This window comes from Carassius carassius, chromosome 21 (genome assembly GCF_963082965.1).
Source record: "Carassius carassius chromosome 21, fCarCar2.1, whole genome shotgun sequence".
NCBI lineage: Eukaryota > Metazoa > Chordata > Actinopteri > Cypriniformes > Cyprinidae > Carassius > Carassius carassius.
In genome coordinates this window covers 14,622,528-14,641,231 of record NC_081775.1, presented here as the reverse complement: position 1 = coordinate 14,641,231, position 18,704 = coordinate 14,622,528, and the positions used below count along the sequence as shown (strand labels likewise).

At 41.0% G+C, this 18,704-nt stretch overlaps 1 protein-coding gene across 3 annotated transcripts in view; it reads right to left on the bottom strand.

Annotated features, from left to right (window-relative positions):
• Nucleotides 1-18,704, bottom strand: part of mvb12bb (multivesicular body subunit 12Bb) — a 70,149-nt gene that overhangs the window by 46,333 nt on the left and 5,112 nt on the right. For all 3 annotated transcript variants that reach the window (XM_059502766.1, XM_059502765.1, XM_059502764.1), the window contains exons 3-6: nt 10,402-10,509; nt 4,535-4,631; nt 3,291-3,420; nt 1,675-1,770 (exon numbers count right to left, since the gene is read on the bottom strand). In XM_059502766.1, coding sequence (XP_059358749.1) covers nt 1,675-1,770; nt 3,291-3,420; nt 4,535-4,631; nt 10,402-10,509 — 431 coding nt within the window. The remainder of the gene's footprint in view (nt 1-1,674; nt 1,771-3,290; nt 3,421-4,534; nt 4,632-10,401; nt 10,510-18,704) is intronic.

The following is an 18,704-nucleotide window of genomic DNA, read 5'->3' as shown; positions in this document are numbered from 1 at the left end:
TCAGCATTTTCATGCTAGATTCCAATGCAACATTTTTTTCTTCATCTAATATTTACATTTTATTTTATTTAAATGACCAGAAATTAACAAACAAATGGTGGGATATTCTGAACATTCAAATGGACAAAATGAGTGTCTTTTAGAAGTATTTTGTCTTTTAGAAGAACAATACCCTATAAATGACCTCAAAGCTAACTGACACAGACTAAAATCAGAAAAGTGTTATTTTGTAGCAGATACATTCAATTTAACATAATGCTTTAGGTCTTGAAAAAAGGAAGTCCAATGACGTCTTCAATAAAACACTTGGTTACCTTTTGTGCCTCTTAAACCAACAACTTTTTTCAGAGATTCACAGATTGCAGTTGGACATTCACGCAGACGTAGAAGCATGAAATGTAATAATAACACAAAAGTGCACAGTCTGTGATCACAGCAGGTATCGGAGTGGGGAGGCGCGGATCCTCGCTTGGAGGTACAATTTATTCTTCTCCAACTTGAAAAGTGTCTTCAAAAGAGTGAGGAATTAACAGGGTGAGACGAAGTGTGTGAATGTGTGGGACTAGATGTAGGATGACTCAGAAACATCAAACACTTCTCCCCTATTGCTGCCCCTTTCAAAAAACACATGGCACAAAGGGCTTTATTCAAGTCGCGAAACCACGGTATGTTTCAGAGGTCGGTCTTGCGCAAAAGTTTAAAGAGCAAAACTTAAGACAGTGTTCCAAGTGGAGCCCACTGGAACATCTTATGCTCATTTTGGGATGAAAGCAAACAATGATCATGGAGAATTTATGTGAGAATAAGCCCAACTCAGAATCGACGCCATATTTAATCTGAAGTGAGCAAAACTGATGGAAAAAGATAGTCTGTTCAATAGTTGGGTACTGGTGTGTTTGATTATTCATCTGACGATACATTTGGCAAATATGTTTTGTCCACTGAAATGTGTAGAAAGATGTTTTTCTATTGTTCCACTCCAAAATTTAGCATGTGGAATGGCAACTTCTCGTACAGGCATTGAAATACAAAGTAGGTAAAATTTGCAGAAATAAAACTCCAACTAAGCTTCATGTGTACTTGTATTAATTGCATTACCAGGACCATTCAAAGTCTTCTGGCACACTCAAATCTGGCATTTTCATTTGGCACAATCGCATATCCCAACCAACCTCTCCGCTCTATCAACTATACGATGGGAGCAGTGATTGTTTATTTACTATTTACAGAGGAAAAACCCCACTACTTCCTGCACATTAATAATTGACATGTTTGAGTTGGATGAGGTACAAAGTCACACTCCCTCTCTGTCTTCTTCCCTCCAGGCCGTGTGTTTGTGTGAGAGGCCGCTGGGCAGACTGTGTGTTTGGGTTGTGTGTCAGAGCAGACAACAGATTGCACTCTCCTCGTGGCGGTCTCTCCTGCTTGAGCACTTTCTGTTTTGTCCCTGCCGAACTCCGTGTTATCAGTGGAAAAACACTTAGTTATCTTATGCTACATTCTGTTCTTGAACTTGAAAAGGAGACATTTCCAACTTCTTAGAAACTTATTTTTACAGATTGTTGGACTATCCATCATCCAACAACACTCAATGTGCAATTTCTCATTCTGTGTTACGGACTATCCTATTAAAACATGAAATATAGTACATTTGTTGTTAGTGAAGGGTCTTACCTGGCAACACCAGCAGTAGAGGAGGTTTTAAGCACTGTATCCTGCGACTTAATGACTTTTCCCATCTGATACCAAATACCCAAACCATTCAGCTCACTGTGGACAAAAACAGCTTGTTTTATTATCATGAACATTTAAAATGATATGTACACTAACCCTAACCCTAGCCTAACCCTTACCCTAAGTCTTTATTATTATTTGTATTATTAAAGAAAGTAATACTTTATATTCAGAAAGGACACGACAAATTGATCAAAAAGTGGCACAAAATATATTTATAATGTTGCAGAAGACTTTCAAATAAATTAATTGCTCTTTTGACCTTTTTATTGATCAAATAATCATGAAAAAATGTCTCTAAGATTCCACAAGACTATAAAGAAGTACAACTATTTTTAATGGGAGGGCGATATATACTGGTAGACATGATTAACCGAAATTTGTCAACTGATAGAGAGTTTATTAAAATGGAACCAGCAGTGAGAGAGAACTAATTTCACTATATGTGCCTGAGTTTGAGAGACTATTTCTGAGCACTGTCAGTGAGGCACGTGCACATGAAGATGGTGCTCATAGAGTGTGGGAGTATTGAACTGTGTTATTTTTGCTACTTTATAGGCCTCGAATGGTTAAATACACAAACTGTATGTGACAAACTCACTGTCTTTTCAAGAATCCCTGTAAACACAGTAATTTAGGTATTTACTGAAAGCAAACAGCTGGAAAACATAATGTGTAAAAGTATATTGGCAGCTCTTAAAGTGACAGCAGTCAAATATTCCCACTGTCTGTCACTCATGTTAATCAAACAACAAAAAGGGAGAAAATCTCATACTGCTCTTGTCTTGACTAAATCACTTTGGTAACTTATATATTTAATAATATATAATTATATATTTAATTTACACATTGAAGAATTTTTAGGCATTTGCTTACTTTATACAGTACAATGCATGTAGCATTTCTTTGTTCTACTGTAGTTTTTTGTCCTATTGCTGGTAATTAGTTGCTTATCTTTATTTAATCTTATTTTATGACTGTTTATTTGTCTTCAGTGACTATGTTCGAATAGAAAAGTTATTTTAAAATGTAATATTTCACAATTTTACAATTTTACTGTATTTGTAATCAAACTTTGATCAACATAAGATAATTTAAATTAATTTAAAAAAAGATCTTACATTTACTGACCTCAAACTTTTGAACAGCAGTGCCCTAAACAAACAATACTTGCTCACTGTATATGGTATAAAACACCATATTGTCAATAAAATACTGTATAATGTTTGTAAGACATATCAGGGGTGGCTTTAAACACTGTCAGAAGAGCAGCACCAGTAAAGCAAGTGCCCATAATGCCTGTAGCAGGCCGCAGGCAGTGAGGTGCACTAGAGGAAATAGGAGCCGGTCAAAAAACACACACAGACCAGAAGAAAAATCCACTTTGGTTTAAAAATGACGATTCAGACAGCATAATAAGCATGGCTCCAGGATATTTACTTTGGTACTTCTTTAACCTCACAGGGAATAGTGACCAAACCATCTGCATCATATATACACACATAACACTCAAAAAAACATGCCATGGTTGTCATATCAAAGATATGATATCTTACCCTATAAATGTATAATTAGTGAGGCTGTGCTTTGATTTCCCCTGTACAACCATATCGCATATAGCCATATCAGCACAGTGCCTGGGGACCAACTTCACACACAGTCTCTCCTTCCTCAAAGCCTGCTCCTCTGAGAGAGAAAGAGATATAACAGTCATAACATAAACAGCCCTAATTATGTCTTTCATTTATCAGCAGTCTAACTGCATTTAAACCAGAGTGCTTTTATTTGCCACAGTCCCATATACTCATAACTAAAACCTACATTATGCATCAATTCCCCCACAAACATTGCCTGACCTATTTGTCCTTGGGAAGCCTAATAAACAATGACACAACAATATATGTACAAAAACTACCTATTTCCTAACAATTTATTCAGAGAGACAAGCTAAATATATGTGTGCATTAATATTTGAACACCACATAAATGCAACCTATGTGATGTTTTGAGGTTCAAGGCACATATAAGTATATGAAAGCCCATCATAATTGCATAAAAATGTCATTGGGTGCTAGAGGGGAATCTTCAGCATCAAATATGTGTGTAAGAAGGATATAAGGGACTTGACTGAGAGTGAAATGGCAATACAGTGGCTTAGGCATCTATTAAACATGACTTTGCTACAAGAAAGCGGCACATTAAAACCAGCGCCCAATGAGACTCCTTTTTCTTTTTAGTCGATCCTCCAGAACCCGCTACCAGACTCGGCCATATTACTCCTGAGCCCATCCCATTCGTTTCCAGGCGGCACGGGGCGAGGGCCATGTAAATGCAATAATAATGAAAATAATAAACATGCTGCCCTCACTCCCAATGCCAAAATAATATTGCGGCATTCTCAAAGGCGCGGTGAGAGGAGAAGAGAGAAGGGGAGAAGGGGAGAAATACATAGCACTCAAAAAGCACTAAAGCATCAAGGGAATGCATTTCATTAATATTAGATAACCACCATCCACTCCCGCTCTGCACAAATAAATACATAAATAAATAAGCACATCATAAAGAAAAGCTGGGTTCTGGCAGAGATAAACAATGACTCATCGTTCTCCTCTCCTCCTACCTCCGGGGCAAAATGTTTATTTTACTCTCTCGCACTATCATAAATTAAGCTAAACCTGAGCCCATGAAACATTCACATTCACAACCTCTGGAGAAGCGCTCCCTCAGGATGACTACAGAGAGAAGAGAGAGAGAAAAAGAGAGGATGAAAGCAAAAAAAAAAGACAGGAACTGTGCTTACGGGTATCCGTGGTGTCTTGGATAGGAGTGAAGCCCTCTGGCAAACAGTCCTTCAAGTCGATCAACTTCACGTCCACGACCACGTTGCATAATTGCTTCTGCCACAAATAAATAAATAAATAAATAAATTAGGGATATAATAATGATTATAAGAGTTCAAACCAATGAGCCAGTATAATAAAGGCACTTCTAGAAGCGGGTGGCTTTCAATTATGCATGATCCGTACCTACAATGAAAAGGCCGCTTGTAGTATTTCGCAGTCGCACGCACAAAAATTTGTTGAATCGCTGCCCTCTTTTAAGAATGCAAGCACCTGTGCGCTAGCCATCATCTTCAGACATGGCAGCCCAGCGCTCGGGCCAGTCAGTGGCAGGCCAAATTGCTTGTGCTTCAGAACAGGGAGTACTTGAAAACAATCAGGAGCTGTTTAGTTGACATTTTCAAGCATGACTTTTTCCCTTAGCCTTCCCAGCCTGCACTCATTATGGTTCCATTTTTCGCCGTAATAAATAGCAATAATCCAGCAAAAGCCCTGAAAGAGTGCAGCTAGCGTGGCGTGATGTGATGAGTCCGACATTCTTGATGCAGTCACTACTGTTACCCGGTAGTTATTACCACTACAGACCATTTTTATTCATAGTTCTGACTTGAGGGTACAAATATGGATGAATGCTATTACTATGCATGAAGCCTGTTTTTTTTTTTTTTTGTACACTTTTTTTAATAAAAGACGCAGGAGAGATTTTTCCCATCAGGACCTGACAAAGGGCCATCTACCTCCAACCCTGAGTATGATAAATCACAAACTGTTTACTTCCCACCACATAATTCACTGGCTAATTCTGTAGAATCTGTTTTTGTCATAGACAATTACAGTGGGGGCCACTTTGACTGACAGACAAAATAGCCTTTGTTGATGGCGCTGCCATGTTTTATTAGCATCAGGGACTTCAAAACAGTGCAGACACACATTTTAAGACTCCACGCTGGAGAGGTGGCAGAGGGGAATGATGTGCTACATACTAAAAATGCAGCTCTCATTGAACTTGATCAACAGGCAGAAGCGTGCTGGAAATGGCCAGGGTAAACCAGCCACAGCGGATTACAATGTCATCTTTGAATCTCATAGCCATTATAGAGCTTAGAAGATGTGGTTCTCTTACGAGAGCTCTCTCGTACTGCGTCTTAGCTAAGACGCTACGGGAAAAGTCTCTTTTCACGAAATACTGAAGCAAAAAATTATCCTTAATTTTGTATTTTTGTAAAGCGCATTTGCAGCAGTACACAGCCATAGGCGAGACGGCTCGCTCGCTCATTGGCTTGTTCTGCGGCAACTGCACAGCCTATCGAGCGCAGGCTGATGCAACATCAGACCAATAAGGGCGCTTCGCGCCCTTCTTGCCACTTCCCGCCGAAACGGGTGTGGCCCAACCTATAAAAGGAGCTCGAAAAGGCTGACTCACCTGATTTATTTCATCGCCGAAGCGAACCAGAGTGAATCGTACGCACGGCAGAGAACGCAGTACTGTGCAGTTGCCGCAGAACAAGCCAATGAGCGAGCGAGCCGTCTCGCCTATGGCTGTGTACTGCTGCAAATGCGCTTTACAAAAATACAAAATTAAGGATAATTTTTTGCTTCAGTATTTCGTGAAAAGAGACTTTTCCCGTAGCGTCTTAGCTAAGACGCAGTACTCGTTCGCTCTTCTAGAGAGAACCGAGGTTACGTTTAGTAACCGAGTACGTTTTACAGCTATGATAACAATACAGCACTGTGACAGATAAAAACTTTTTTTTTCTTTGGTCATGGGTCAATTTTGAGACTTTAGGCTATTTGGCTTTTCATAATGTGTAATGAAACAAAAAAAAAAATCACAAAAAAAAACAAAAACAAATTTTAATTGTTTATATTATTGCACTTTACTTAATGCACATTTAGATTTCAATTACAATACACATCTTTTAATGGCCATCAGACATCCGACATCAGAAATCTCCACTTCGATTGCACTTACACTAAAATTTACAGTTTGATTCCTCTCTATACTCTAAAGTAATATTATTATTATTATTATTTTTACAGAAGAGCTTGTTTATATATAATGTCCTTGAATTTTTTATATAATGTTTTAATTCAGAAATTACAACCTGAAAATTGGTGAACACCAACCAATAGCCCACATGGCCTAAGTGACAGCAGCAGGAAAGGAAAGTTATTTAAGAGCAAGAAGACTTAGCAGCATGCACTGATGAATCTTTTACACACTGTAAAAAATGCTTTTTAGAACAACTAAAGATTACTGCAGTACATTACAAATTTTATGTTGAATTCAATGTGTTACTTGATGTTTCTTTGTGAAATTTACTAGCAATTTTTGATTGAAAATTTTGAATACCATTTTTTTTTTCAGTGGAACAACACGTCTCGGGTTATTTGACTGTAACCCTGTTCCCTGAAAAAGCGGGAACGAGATGCTGCACTCAATAGAACAATATTTGTTTGGCCGGTTGTGAAGCATGTGTGTCAAACACGCCAATAATTGGCTTAAATAACCTCGGCAGGTGATGTCATTGATAACGTGCACCTGCAGGTTATAAATAGACGTGAAACGGACACATCTTCAGGTTACCCTTTTGTCTGAAGAGACGTCCAGACACGTCAACAGTGCGGCATTGAGGTGCAGCATATCGTTCCCGCTTTTTCAGGGAACAGGGTTACAGTCAAGTAACCCGAGACATTCCCTTATCAAAAGCTACTCTCGATGCTGCGCTCAATAGCGATAATGGGAATGAGAATGCCAAAGCCGCCACACTGTAAGTGTCTGGACCCCCAGGGTTGTGTAGTGTGTGCCTATAAACATCGAAGAGGTCTCAGACATGACTCTGGGATGTGGACTCAAGGGCATGCGAGCCCGGAGTAGCATTGAAATCCAAACTACAGAATCTGACAAATGTGTGCGGAGAGGACCAACCTGCCGCATCACACACTTGCCGCAAGGGCGCATCTCTTGCTCAAGCCATTGAAGATGCAACCCCACTGGTTGAATGTGCATTAACTCCTAGAGGCGAAGTGTAGCAGAAATGACTCGAACCAGACAAATTAAAGAGTCGATCAGGGCTGTGGCTGAAACACGAGCTGAATTCCTCAGTAAGGCAACAGGAAGTCACAAAACATTCTGTGCCACAAGTCCCAAGCAAGATAACCAACCAACCAAAGCTTTCACAGAATAGCTTTCAACATTAACACCACTAGAACAATTACTGACAATTTCAATTCGGAGAAGAGATTTGTCAAATTTGTTGTTCGTAATTGATAAGCAACGCTGGACATCATGTGTAAACCCATGAGAGTAATACACAAGATCTTATGACTCCCCCCCCCCCAACCTAGCAGAACTGCTTGCTTGAATTAGTCCAGACAATCAATTATTTGTCAAATGTATCATATTCTGGTTATAGGAATCATGTCCAAAATTAGACCCTGCAAGAGCGGGAAAATTCGGACCACATGCTTGGTAAGATAAACATATGATTTATGATGCCACATATGATTTATGATACTCGTCACACTTTACTTATTTTATTTTCCATTTGAGAGTTTCGTGTTCTGAGTTAAGTTTTGTAACTCGAGTTCAACTTCAGCCAGCTACACACAACTCTCTGCTTCTTCAGCCAACGCCCAGCCACGGCTTCTCAAGACGTCACTTCAACGACTACTGAACTTCCAGCCAATCAGCGACAACTTTACACAGCAAATGTACCTTCAGACATTTGTGCTGGTGTATCTAATATAATTTTAACCTCATTGAGGAACTCAATGCGAGGGCTAATTACTTGATTGATGGTTGTTCATGTCCATGCAATTTAACGTACAGTATTGCTGTAAACTTGGGATTCCACATTTCCATTCTCTTAAACTCATCTTTCCCTAACTTTTGATCTTCCTGCAACTTGTGTGAATGTGTGAGTGCGTGCGTTTGTTTGTTAGATTAGTTTATATGTCTTAGATTTATCTAATAAAGCCTTATTCATATTGAAAAGAGAAGTATCTTGTGTTTTGTGCTTACAAGTTAATGTCTTAAACTGCCGATCTTGTTACTGTGCTAATTGATAGTGTTTTCACTATAGTTTGGATATTAATATCCAGCGCAGATTTGATGTTAAACGGCTCGTTCAGTGAATCGCAGTGCGTCTCAGTGATCAGCCGTGAAACAGTGATTCTGTTCAAATTCCCTTTAAAATCTTAAATGATTCCCTTTGAGCTAAATTGACTTGTTTCCCTTACAGAAGTTTGACCACGCGCCTCGTAGGATAGGGCAATAGCAACCCTCACCCAATGTGAAACTGTTTGCCTGGTGGCAGCTCTGACTTATGCCACTGGCTAGTGCGGTGGGCGTAAACCTGAAGAGCACGTACTGGACACATTAAGCGAAGTATTTCCTGCACCGGTGTTAAAAAAGAAAATGAGTAGGATGGACATCCAAACTATGGAACCTGACAAATGTGTGCGGAGAGGACCACCCTGCCGCATCACACACTTGAGCAGTAGCATCCCTCACCGAATGTGAAACTGTTTGCCTGGATTTTTTAGACCAAAGGTTAATGTGAGAGTAATTATTAACCATGTGATCATGAATGTTTAACCACACGTGTGTTTTAGGGTATTGAGTGCCCTTGAATGTGGCATGAAACACCACATTTATCATGACATTTATTAGTCTACAAAATAGGGGTTTTCAAGCATATTGATTCTACCATATGATGAATTCTAAAATAGAAAAGTCAGCTATAACCATTCATAAAGGTGAAAGAAAACATTTATGAAGAAAATCATTCAATGTAGAATTTTTTTTATTTTATAAGTGTATAAAAATATTCATTAATGAATCAGTAAAATGAGTTTTGTTGCAACAGCACATATAAAAGAAAAATGGCAGATGCAATGGAGAGATGTAACACTGAATAACAATGACCCACTCAAACAAGCTCATCAGCCACATCCTATTTTCACCATCCTCACAAACTCCATACAAGCAACCCGTCAGCAGGCTAGACTCAATTATGAACACAAGATCCATTTAAATAAATACAGATTTTTAGGATCTTTAATCCTAGACTGAGAACAAGTATAGAATGTTTCCCAAAAATACATAAGTTATCCGTTGCCTTCGCTTACACAGCATTGTTCACGTTAAATGAAGACCGATAACCTGAACAGCATGACTGGGCCACCTGTTTCACTCTCAGGACAGATACCTGCACATAAAAAGGCACTCATTCTCAATTTAGCTCAGCCAAACGAGAGGTAAATGTTCAAATAGTTTCAATTCACAGAGGAATCTTTTAAAATAGGTGCTCCTTTAGCAGGCATATTGGATGGCTGTTTGATGTGTCATATTTCATAAGCAACAATCCCCATAACCAGAATTTGACATTTTTTGGATGTGTTCTTCATCTTTGATGAATGGCTGGGAGGTATCCAAACTGTCTGCAGGGACCAGGTTAATTGAGCCAAATGAAATCATAAATACTAACGCGCAGAGTTGCGTTTATGAATAATCATAAACCAAATTCCTTCGGGGGAACTGGAAAGCATAAACAAATTTTCAAATGCAAGCATGCTGGGACTTCATACATCAAGTAAAAAAAATCTCAAACCATTCTAAATTCAGAGTGGTATTTGCATTCGGTTTAGATACTTCACTTTAAAGGATGGAACATATTTTGAAGGAGTTTGTGATCAAAGATCTGAGCAGAACCCTAATGAGGGATGGACTGAAGCAAATGGGGCAAACCCACCCTAACGGCGTGTGAAGAAACTGGAGAAAAACTTGTAATGAGCATGTTAAAACGTACACGTTTTCACTTACATTTTTGGAGGTGGCAGCCCGGGTGAAGCAAAGATAGCGTGTGACCTTGGATTTAAATATGCTGTCCTTCCACAGGTTGGCGTCGAAGCCATCTGTTGTTTGTGCAACCTACATGAAAAAAAAAAAAAAATACACAGAGAGGAGAATGTGCATTGAGGTGAGATCCAGTTAATATATGGACGGTGTGTGTGTTTCCTTTTTTGCCTTGCTCTGTGCATACTTGGCTTAATTAAGGCTTGCTTGAGCTCTCACTCCATCTCATTAGAGCCCTACGCAAGTGGAGAAGAATCTTCAGCATCCAAAAAGGGTAAAAATACCACCGGCCCCCCATGGGACAACAAGGATGAGACAATACCTCACAAAGAAGGCCTTGAACAAGCTAAATGAGACTTCATTGTGCTTCTTAGAGATCAAGCTGACTTTCTAAAATAGTTAAAACAATTGTAGTGATGCAATCGCTATTTAAAAATTTTGCCACAGGATATTAAATCAGAAATGAAATGACAAGAAGTGGAATCGACTGAATTAAAATAAAACAGTCACACAACAGAAATTTCATTAACAAAACACAATTTTAGCTACATAATATAATATAATGTAATATAATGTTATGCATATTATTATGATAATGTTTAAACATTAATTCAGAAAAATTAAATGTATTATAAAAAAATATGCATACAGTTATAAAAGCTGTATTTTAATTATAACTAAAGAAAGTACAATTCTGCATCCTGTTTATCTCAATTCAATTTTAATTTAGAAACCAAACTGAAATTAAAGGAATAGTTAATCAAAATCCTTCATGCCATTCAGGATGTAGATGAGTTTGTTTCTTCACTGGAACAGATTTGGAGAAAATAAACACTACACAACTTGCTTTGTTTTGGTTTAGTTTCAGATGTAGTAATGCTAAATTTATCCAAATCTGTTCCAGTGAAGAAACAAACTCATCTACATCTTGAATGGGTTGAGGGTGAGAACATTTTCATTGTTGGTTGAACTGTTCCTTTAAATTGCCATTTTAAATTCAGTTTTGAATGACGCACAACTCGGAAGTGATCTTTTGTGAGGTCTTGACAGGCATACATTAAACTTTCAGAAAAGACAGACAATCTGACAGGAAAACGGACATAGAGGGAAAAAAAGTGGTGGAAAGAGACAGCAAGAGTCTGGTGGAGCTGCAGCCGTTGGATAGGACGAAAGCTCTCAGGAGGAGTCTATACATCAACCACAATATCCTCCCCTCCTTCACCGGCTCCCTCCTCCCTTTACAAGACAACCCGTCCTGGCCACTTTTTCCAGGTCAGTGCCCCGCTCCTCTTGTCAGCGTAAACAAAGAGCCGGAGCTGTGAAGACCAAAGTCAAACAGGGAGGAACCAGGCACCAAAGTATGTATGTATGCCACCACGCAACTAGGGCAGGCAACGCAGCCTGAATTTGAAAACAGTTGCTGCTAAGCAATGGGACTAGTAAAGTGAGAAGTATGAAGAAAACTCTTCACAATTAATAAAGTGACACTAAGTATACATCTCCTGTGCCTTTACTGGCTGCATCTGTTTTGAGAGTGTTGATAAAGTTCAGAAGTGTAGCTAAAACAAAATTACATTTTTAAAGGTCCTATGACATGAAAATTTCACTTTCTGAGGTTTATTAACATTAATATGAGTTCCCCTAGCCTGTATATGGTCCCCAAGTTTCTAGAAATTTTAATCGGTGTAAATTGAGATTTTGCTATCTTTCTCTGCCTTTGAGAAAATGGAAGCTCAAACGAGCTGATCTTGAATCTCCTCTTTGTGACGTTGCAAGGAGAATTGTTACCTCCCCTTTCTCTGCTTTGCCCGCCCAAATATTTACATATAATTCAGTCGCAATGTCAGCACAGGCGTTACAAACAGACTTTTATGATATGGATTTGACAGCACCGGCACAAACAGTGAGTAACAGTGTTCATTAATGCCTGATCTGTGATCAGCGATTTCTGATGTGTAGCTTATTATTCAAGTTCACACAGACTTTCTTTCTAAATCGTTTAATACTGTTTATGCATCAGTGAATCAAGCCAGTGATTAAACGATCAACTTCATGTTGTTTCTCTTAGTAGCATGAAACAAATGTGTTATTTAAATTGTGATTTAACTACAGAGAGCGATCAAAGAACGCTCCCTTTTTTTTCCGGAGCTCTCACACATCGCGAGTATATCTGCACACTTGCCCAAACTGCCGTTACAATGAATGACGCTGTTATGCTGCACAACAAAGCTCTTACTGTATTCATGTGTTTGCTGTTAGTTGTGGCGAAAGCATTTTGTGAGAGAAAACGTGTTGCAATAATGACGAGATGACTGCATTCACGAGATAAACAGACTCTGTCTACTCCATGCTCATCACTGCAGCCTTTCATGTGATGGGAAAAGATCGAAAAAATAATTATATAATCAACAAATCCACGATTCGTTAATCTCGACAGCTGTAATAGTATATATATGTATATATATATATATATATATATATAAATATATATAATATATAAATATATTTGAGAGGGGTTCCACATGTAATACGCATTTCGTATGCAAAGATGTCAGCCAATCACAACAGTTGTCGTTTACTCGGCGTCTCACAGCAGACACGCCCCTTCAAACAGAGCATTCAAGCCAGAGGGCAAATAACAGGATATAAAAATGCTTTTTATTTCTAAATTTTAAATGTAAAAATCATACTAACAATATAAGTACACCTAAGGAAACATTAAAAAGCTTTTAAAGAAAAGGAAATAATCCATGTCATGGGACCTTTAAGTAAAGGTTATTAATGACAACAAATACATTTTGATTGCAAAACAAAGGTGAAACGATGACTGATGAATGATCATCAAAAAAAACTTCGAAACACTTGCTGAAACTAGCTTTTAAAAAACAAACAAATCCTTTTTAGCTTTTGTTTAAATCTGGTTGTGTGAAGGTTGTTGTATTTGTTTGTGCAAATACAAAACAAAATAATTTCATCCTGTTGGTTAGACAAGTGCTGTAAAAAAATACTGATAATCAGAGTTTAAAAAACAAAGCTTTAAAGTCCTGCCCTGACAGCAAGAAGTTTCGGCCCAGAACCGGGCCCACATCTGGCCCGCGTGAAATCCATGCGGGCCAAATGTGGGCCAGATCTGGGCCGAAACTGCTTGCTGTCTGGGTGATAAAACTAGCCACTTAAAAAAAAAAAAAAAATTACAATAAAGTACAAATGTAACCCTGGTTCCTTGAAGAAACGAGACGCTGCGTCAAGCGCTTTGGGGAACGTCCCTGACGAGACCGACTCTGAATATCGTGTGCAATCTTTCCAATGGAAGGGCGTGACGTCACGGGCGGGGTGACGTAGCGACCAGGAAGCTATAAAGGCACCTGCCACGCAGCTGGCTTCAGCTTCGAGTAGGGAAGCAAGCGCCGGCAGGGATGTCAGGAGTATGGCTCTGCGACGCAGCGTCTCGTTCCTTCAAGGAACCAGGGTTACATTCGTAACCTTGAGACGTTCCTTTTTAGAAACTCGAGCTGCGTCAAGCGCTTTGGGGAATGATGTGCCCACGCTGCCAGACTTCCAAATCCCTGCCTAGTGTGTATCCGAAGAGTACAGCTAAGACGAGAGAACAGAAGAGCCCGGAGTGGCTCGCATAACAAGGTCATAAAATCTGGAAATGTAGAGGGCGTGGAACATCCCGCAGCGTTGCAGATGTCCAAGAGGGACACACCTGCTAGAGAGGCCTTAGAGGCAGCCATACCCCGAGTGGAGTGAGCCTTGGCTCCCAAAGGAAGGGGAAGACCAGAGGACTCATAGGATACGTTGATAGCCTTGACTATCCAACGACTAAGGGTCTGGTTAAAGGCAGGAAAACCCTTTTTAGGAAGACCGTAGCAAACAAGCAATTGGTCAGATTTTCTCCACAGGGCAGCTCTGTGGACGTATGCGTCCAGCGCTCGAACTTGACACATACAGTTTAACTTCTCCTGGTCTGGCTCCCGAAAGGGAGAAGGGCAGAAGGCCTGCAGTACTATGGGTTGTGGAGTAACAGAGGAAACTTTAGGAACCCGCTCGAGGGTATAAGAATGCTTTGGCCATACCAAGGGCAAAGTCTAAGTAGGTAGGGGCCACCGAGGGGGCTCTCTTTTCCAACTCTCTTTAGAGAAGTAATAGCCAGTAACAGGGCAGTCTTAAGGGTCAGATGTCTATCTGATATATTTTGAATTGGCTTGAATGGAGCTTTACAGAGAGCCTCTAACACCACAACCAAGTCCCACAGGGGAATACGGGACCATACTGGAGGTCTCAGCCTCAGTGCACCGCAGAGGAAACGTGTAACTAGGGGGTGTCTACCCACTGACTGACCATTGAAAGGGACCTGGTAAGCAGCTATGGCCACCACGTACACCTTTAAGGTGGAGTGAGTTACCCCCGCAGAGAGCCTAGCTTGGAGAAACTCAAGAACTTTACCAACTTGGCAGTTAAGGCGAGACACTGCAGGTGAATTTTTTGTATTACAAGTTTTCAAAAATGTTATGTTTAAATATGCAAATGAGGCATTATTTAATGAAATATGTGCTAATTTGCATAAATGTCTAGTACAAAAATCTGAACACTAGATGAAGTCAGTTTTCAAATTTTTTGTTTAATTTTTTTGACATATTAGAGTCAAATGTTTTTACAGAGGGAATTCTGGTTATCTTGTTTTGTCACTCCATAATTCAGAAAATACTTTGAACAGCCAGAAAACAATATATTTTCACAATTTTGGGGGGAATAAAATGTTGTATATAATCAAGGAAAATACATATGAACAAATCCCTCTGTAAAAACCTTCAGAATATAGACAGGAATAAAAATGTCAAGTTTGGTGTGTGTAAGTGCTACTGAAGTGGAGATTTATGGCTCAGTGTTGAAGAAAAAACTAATTTTGAGAAAACGGCCTTTAAAAATATGTATTGTAATTGAAATCTATTGACACAAACAGATAAAGTGCTATAAACGAAACACTTAACAGTGTCTTTTGGATGTTTTCCTTCCACTAGTTTGAAAAAGCACTTTATGAAAAACCAAAAAGCCCAAAATCTCAAAATTGACCGGTGCTTGAAAAAACAGTCTTTTTGCCTGCAGTGTCTCACCTTAACAGGGTCAAGCTGGCGGTCTCTGCACCATGAGGTGAAGAGCTTCCACCTCAGGGCGTACAGTTTCCTCGTAGAGGGAGTACTGGATTGGAGGAGGGTCTCAACAACCTCGGTTGAGAGACCGGAAGCTATGAACTGTGCCCCCTCAGGGGCCACACCCACAACTTCCACAACTTCCACAACTCTGGGCGAGGGTGAATTATTTTGCCCTGCGCCTGAGAGAGTAGATCTGTCCTGATCGGAATCTCCCATGGAGAGCCGTCGAAGAGAGAGATCAGATCTGTGAGCCATAACGAGCCCGACCAGAATGGGGCTAGTAATAGAAGACGGACCCCGTCCCAGCATACTCTCGCCAGAACTCCCGGGAGCAGAGCGATAGGGGGAAAGGCGTACAGATGAAGCCTCAGCCTGGTCTGTACCATAGCGTCCAGTCCCAGAGGAGCTGGATGAACTAGAGAGAAACAGAGGGGACATTGCGATATCTCTTGAGTCGCAAAGAGGTCCAAAAACTCTCCATATCTACTTCACCACCTGGGGGTGAATCCCCCCGGGCCTCGGCCCCTGTCTCGACAGTATGTCTGCTCCCACAGTCAATCTCCCAGGAATATACACTGCTCCGAATGAGAGGAGTTTGTCCTGGGATCACAGAAGGATCTGGTGTGCCAGCTTGTACAAGGGGTGCGAATGCAGATCTCGCTGGTGACTGATATAAGAAATTGCCAATGTGTTGTCGGTGCGCACCAACACATGGTGACCTCTCAGGTCTGGGAGGAAATATTTCAATGCTCGATGGACAGCTAGCATCTCTAGACAACTGGTATGCCATGTCAGATGGCGACCGCTCCACAGACCGCGGACAGGGTGGCCACTCATGACCGCACCCCAACCGGTGAGGGACGTGTCTGTCGCTAGCGTTACACAGCGACCAAGAGCTCCCAGCACCGGGCCCGATTCAAGAACCAAGGTTTCTTCCACATGTCTAAGGCATGAAGGCATCACCACGTGACCTTGATAGTTCGTAATGGATTCCCCCTCGGGGAAAATCCCTTGGTCTTGAGCCACCACTGTAGGGGTCTCATGTGCAGGAGGCCAAAAGGTATCACTTTGGACACAGCCGCCATAAGCCCTAACAGTCTCTGAAACTGTTTGACAGTGAGTGACTGGCCTTCTTTGACTCTCTTGACTGATGTGAGGATTGACTCAATCCGAGCAGGAGACAGATGTGCCTGCATCGTGGTCGAATCCCACACTACGCCTAGATAGGTGGTTCTCTGAACTGGAAAAAGTACACTCTTCTTGGCGTTTAGTCTCAAACCCAGCTCCCCCATATGTGCGAGAACGACATCTCGATGTCGAACCGCCATTTGCTCTGATCGAGCTAAAATCAACCAATCGTCGATATAGTTCAGAATGCAGATGTCCTGCATGCGGAGGGATACCAGAGCCGCATGTACACATATCGTAACGTGCGGGGTGAGAATGCAAGGCCGAAGGGAAGTACTCGATATTGGTAGACCACCTCGATGGCCTCCTTCCTTAATAGGGTATTCACTTCTTGTTCCATAACCAGAGCCTGCCGGGGGCCGACTATTATTGGTGTTACCCCGTTGAATGTTGGCGGTGGATGGCCGAACTGAATGCGATAGCCTCTTTCTACTGTGTGCAGGACCCATTGAGATACATTTGGCAGTAGTTTCCACGCTGCTAACTAATGTACTAAGGGAATCAGTCTCTCGAGACTGACCTCTGGTGTAAGAGGCCCCCGAAGGGGCGGTGAGCATCTCAGCTCCGCTATGCTCACAGGCGGAAATAACTGAGAGCAGTGCTCGCTGGAAGCCGCTGCACCCTGAAACTCTGGCAGGGTTGGCAGACCCACCTCCCGAGGGCACTGAGGTGGACACGGCTCTACCCCAGTAGGGGCCGCCCTCTGTAGTCGTGACCGAAATGCGTCATGACTTCTTGGCCGTGGACCTCCCAGCCTGAAGAAAGCTTAGTCACACAAACAATATTAATCCCCTCTGAGATTAAATAGCTGCTCATTAACGCTGCCTGTATAATGTTAGGCATAACACTGTTTGTTGTATACTGGTGCTTATGCAACTCTATGTTTGTGCAACTACAAGCTCGCTGATGCCCTCCGTGTCAATCTCCTCGGAGAAAAAAAGGCAGAGCGTCAAGCCCGATGCTCGGGGGGGAAAAACCGAAGCTCGGGCTTCCAAACCCCGGACTCGGGCAGATCAGGTGGGTAAGGTAGGAGATAAAAACGTGCCCGTCTCCATTCCTTCAAGCAGATTGATCTGCGAACCCAGCGAATGCCGGCGCCACTCCGCCTCGTAGCGCACGTGAAATCATATGCAGCGTGCTTTGATCCCGGGCAGACCACGCACAGACCGTGTGTATCCTCGCCTCTAACATTTAGCTTTGTAGAGTAGGGAGGAACACACAATCTGAACGCGGTCTAGATTCATCCTTCAGATGCCAGTCTTAGCTTTGCTCTCTGATATAATATAGCTACTTAAAGGAGCTAATAGTGACAAACGACAATAAATAAGACTGACAAGACAGAAAGACATGCACACAAAGAGCGCTTGCTGAAGGACAAGAAGCTGAAGCCAGCTGCGTGGCAGGTGCCTTTATAGCTTCCTGGTCGCTACGTCACCCTGCCCGTGATGTCACGCCCTTCCATTGGAAAGATTGCACACGATATTCAGAGTCGGTCTCGTCAGGGAGGTTCCCCAAAGCGCTTGACGCAGCGTCTCGTTCCTGAAAAGGAACTAACATTACAGTATGTGATTTAGTTTAAATTTGGTTGCACATCAATTTAATAAACGTGTAAATTTGTGCAATCAAAGCGATACATGGATTGACAGAAGCTGTTAATAATTAAAAAATAATAATTGCTTAAACTAGCTACTAAAAGCTAGTTGAAAGATACATTTTTATATTTAGTTATTTAAATGTTGTTAATATGTTACTTTGTGCAAAAAAGTGACAGTGGACAGATTTGACTGTTAGAAGCTACCGATAATCAGTTTAAAACAGTCAAACTTGAGAAGTTACTAAAACTAGCTCTTAAAAACAGACAAATCTTTCAAATTCATTTATATTTGGTTGTGTAAAGGTTGTTAATAAATTAATGTGTTTGTTGTG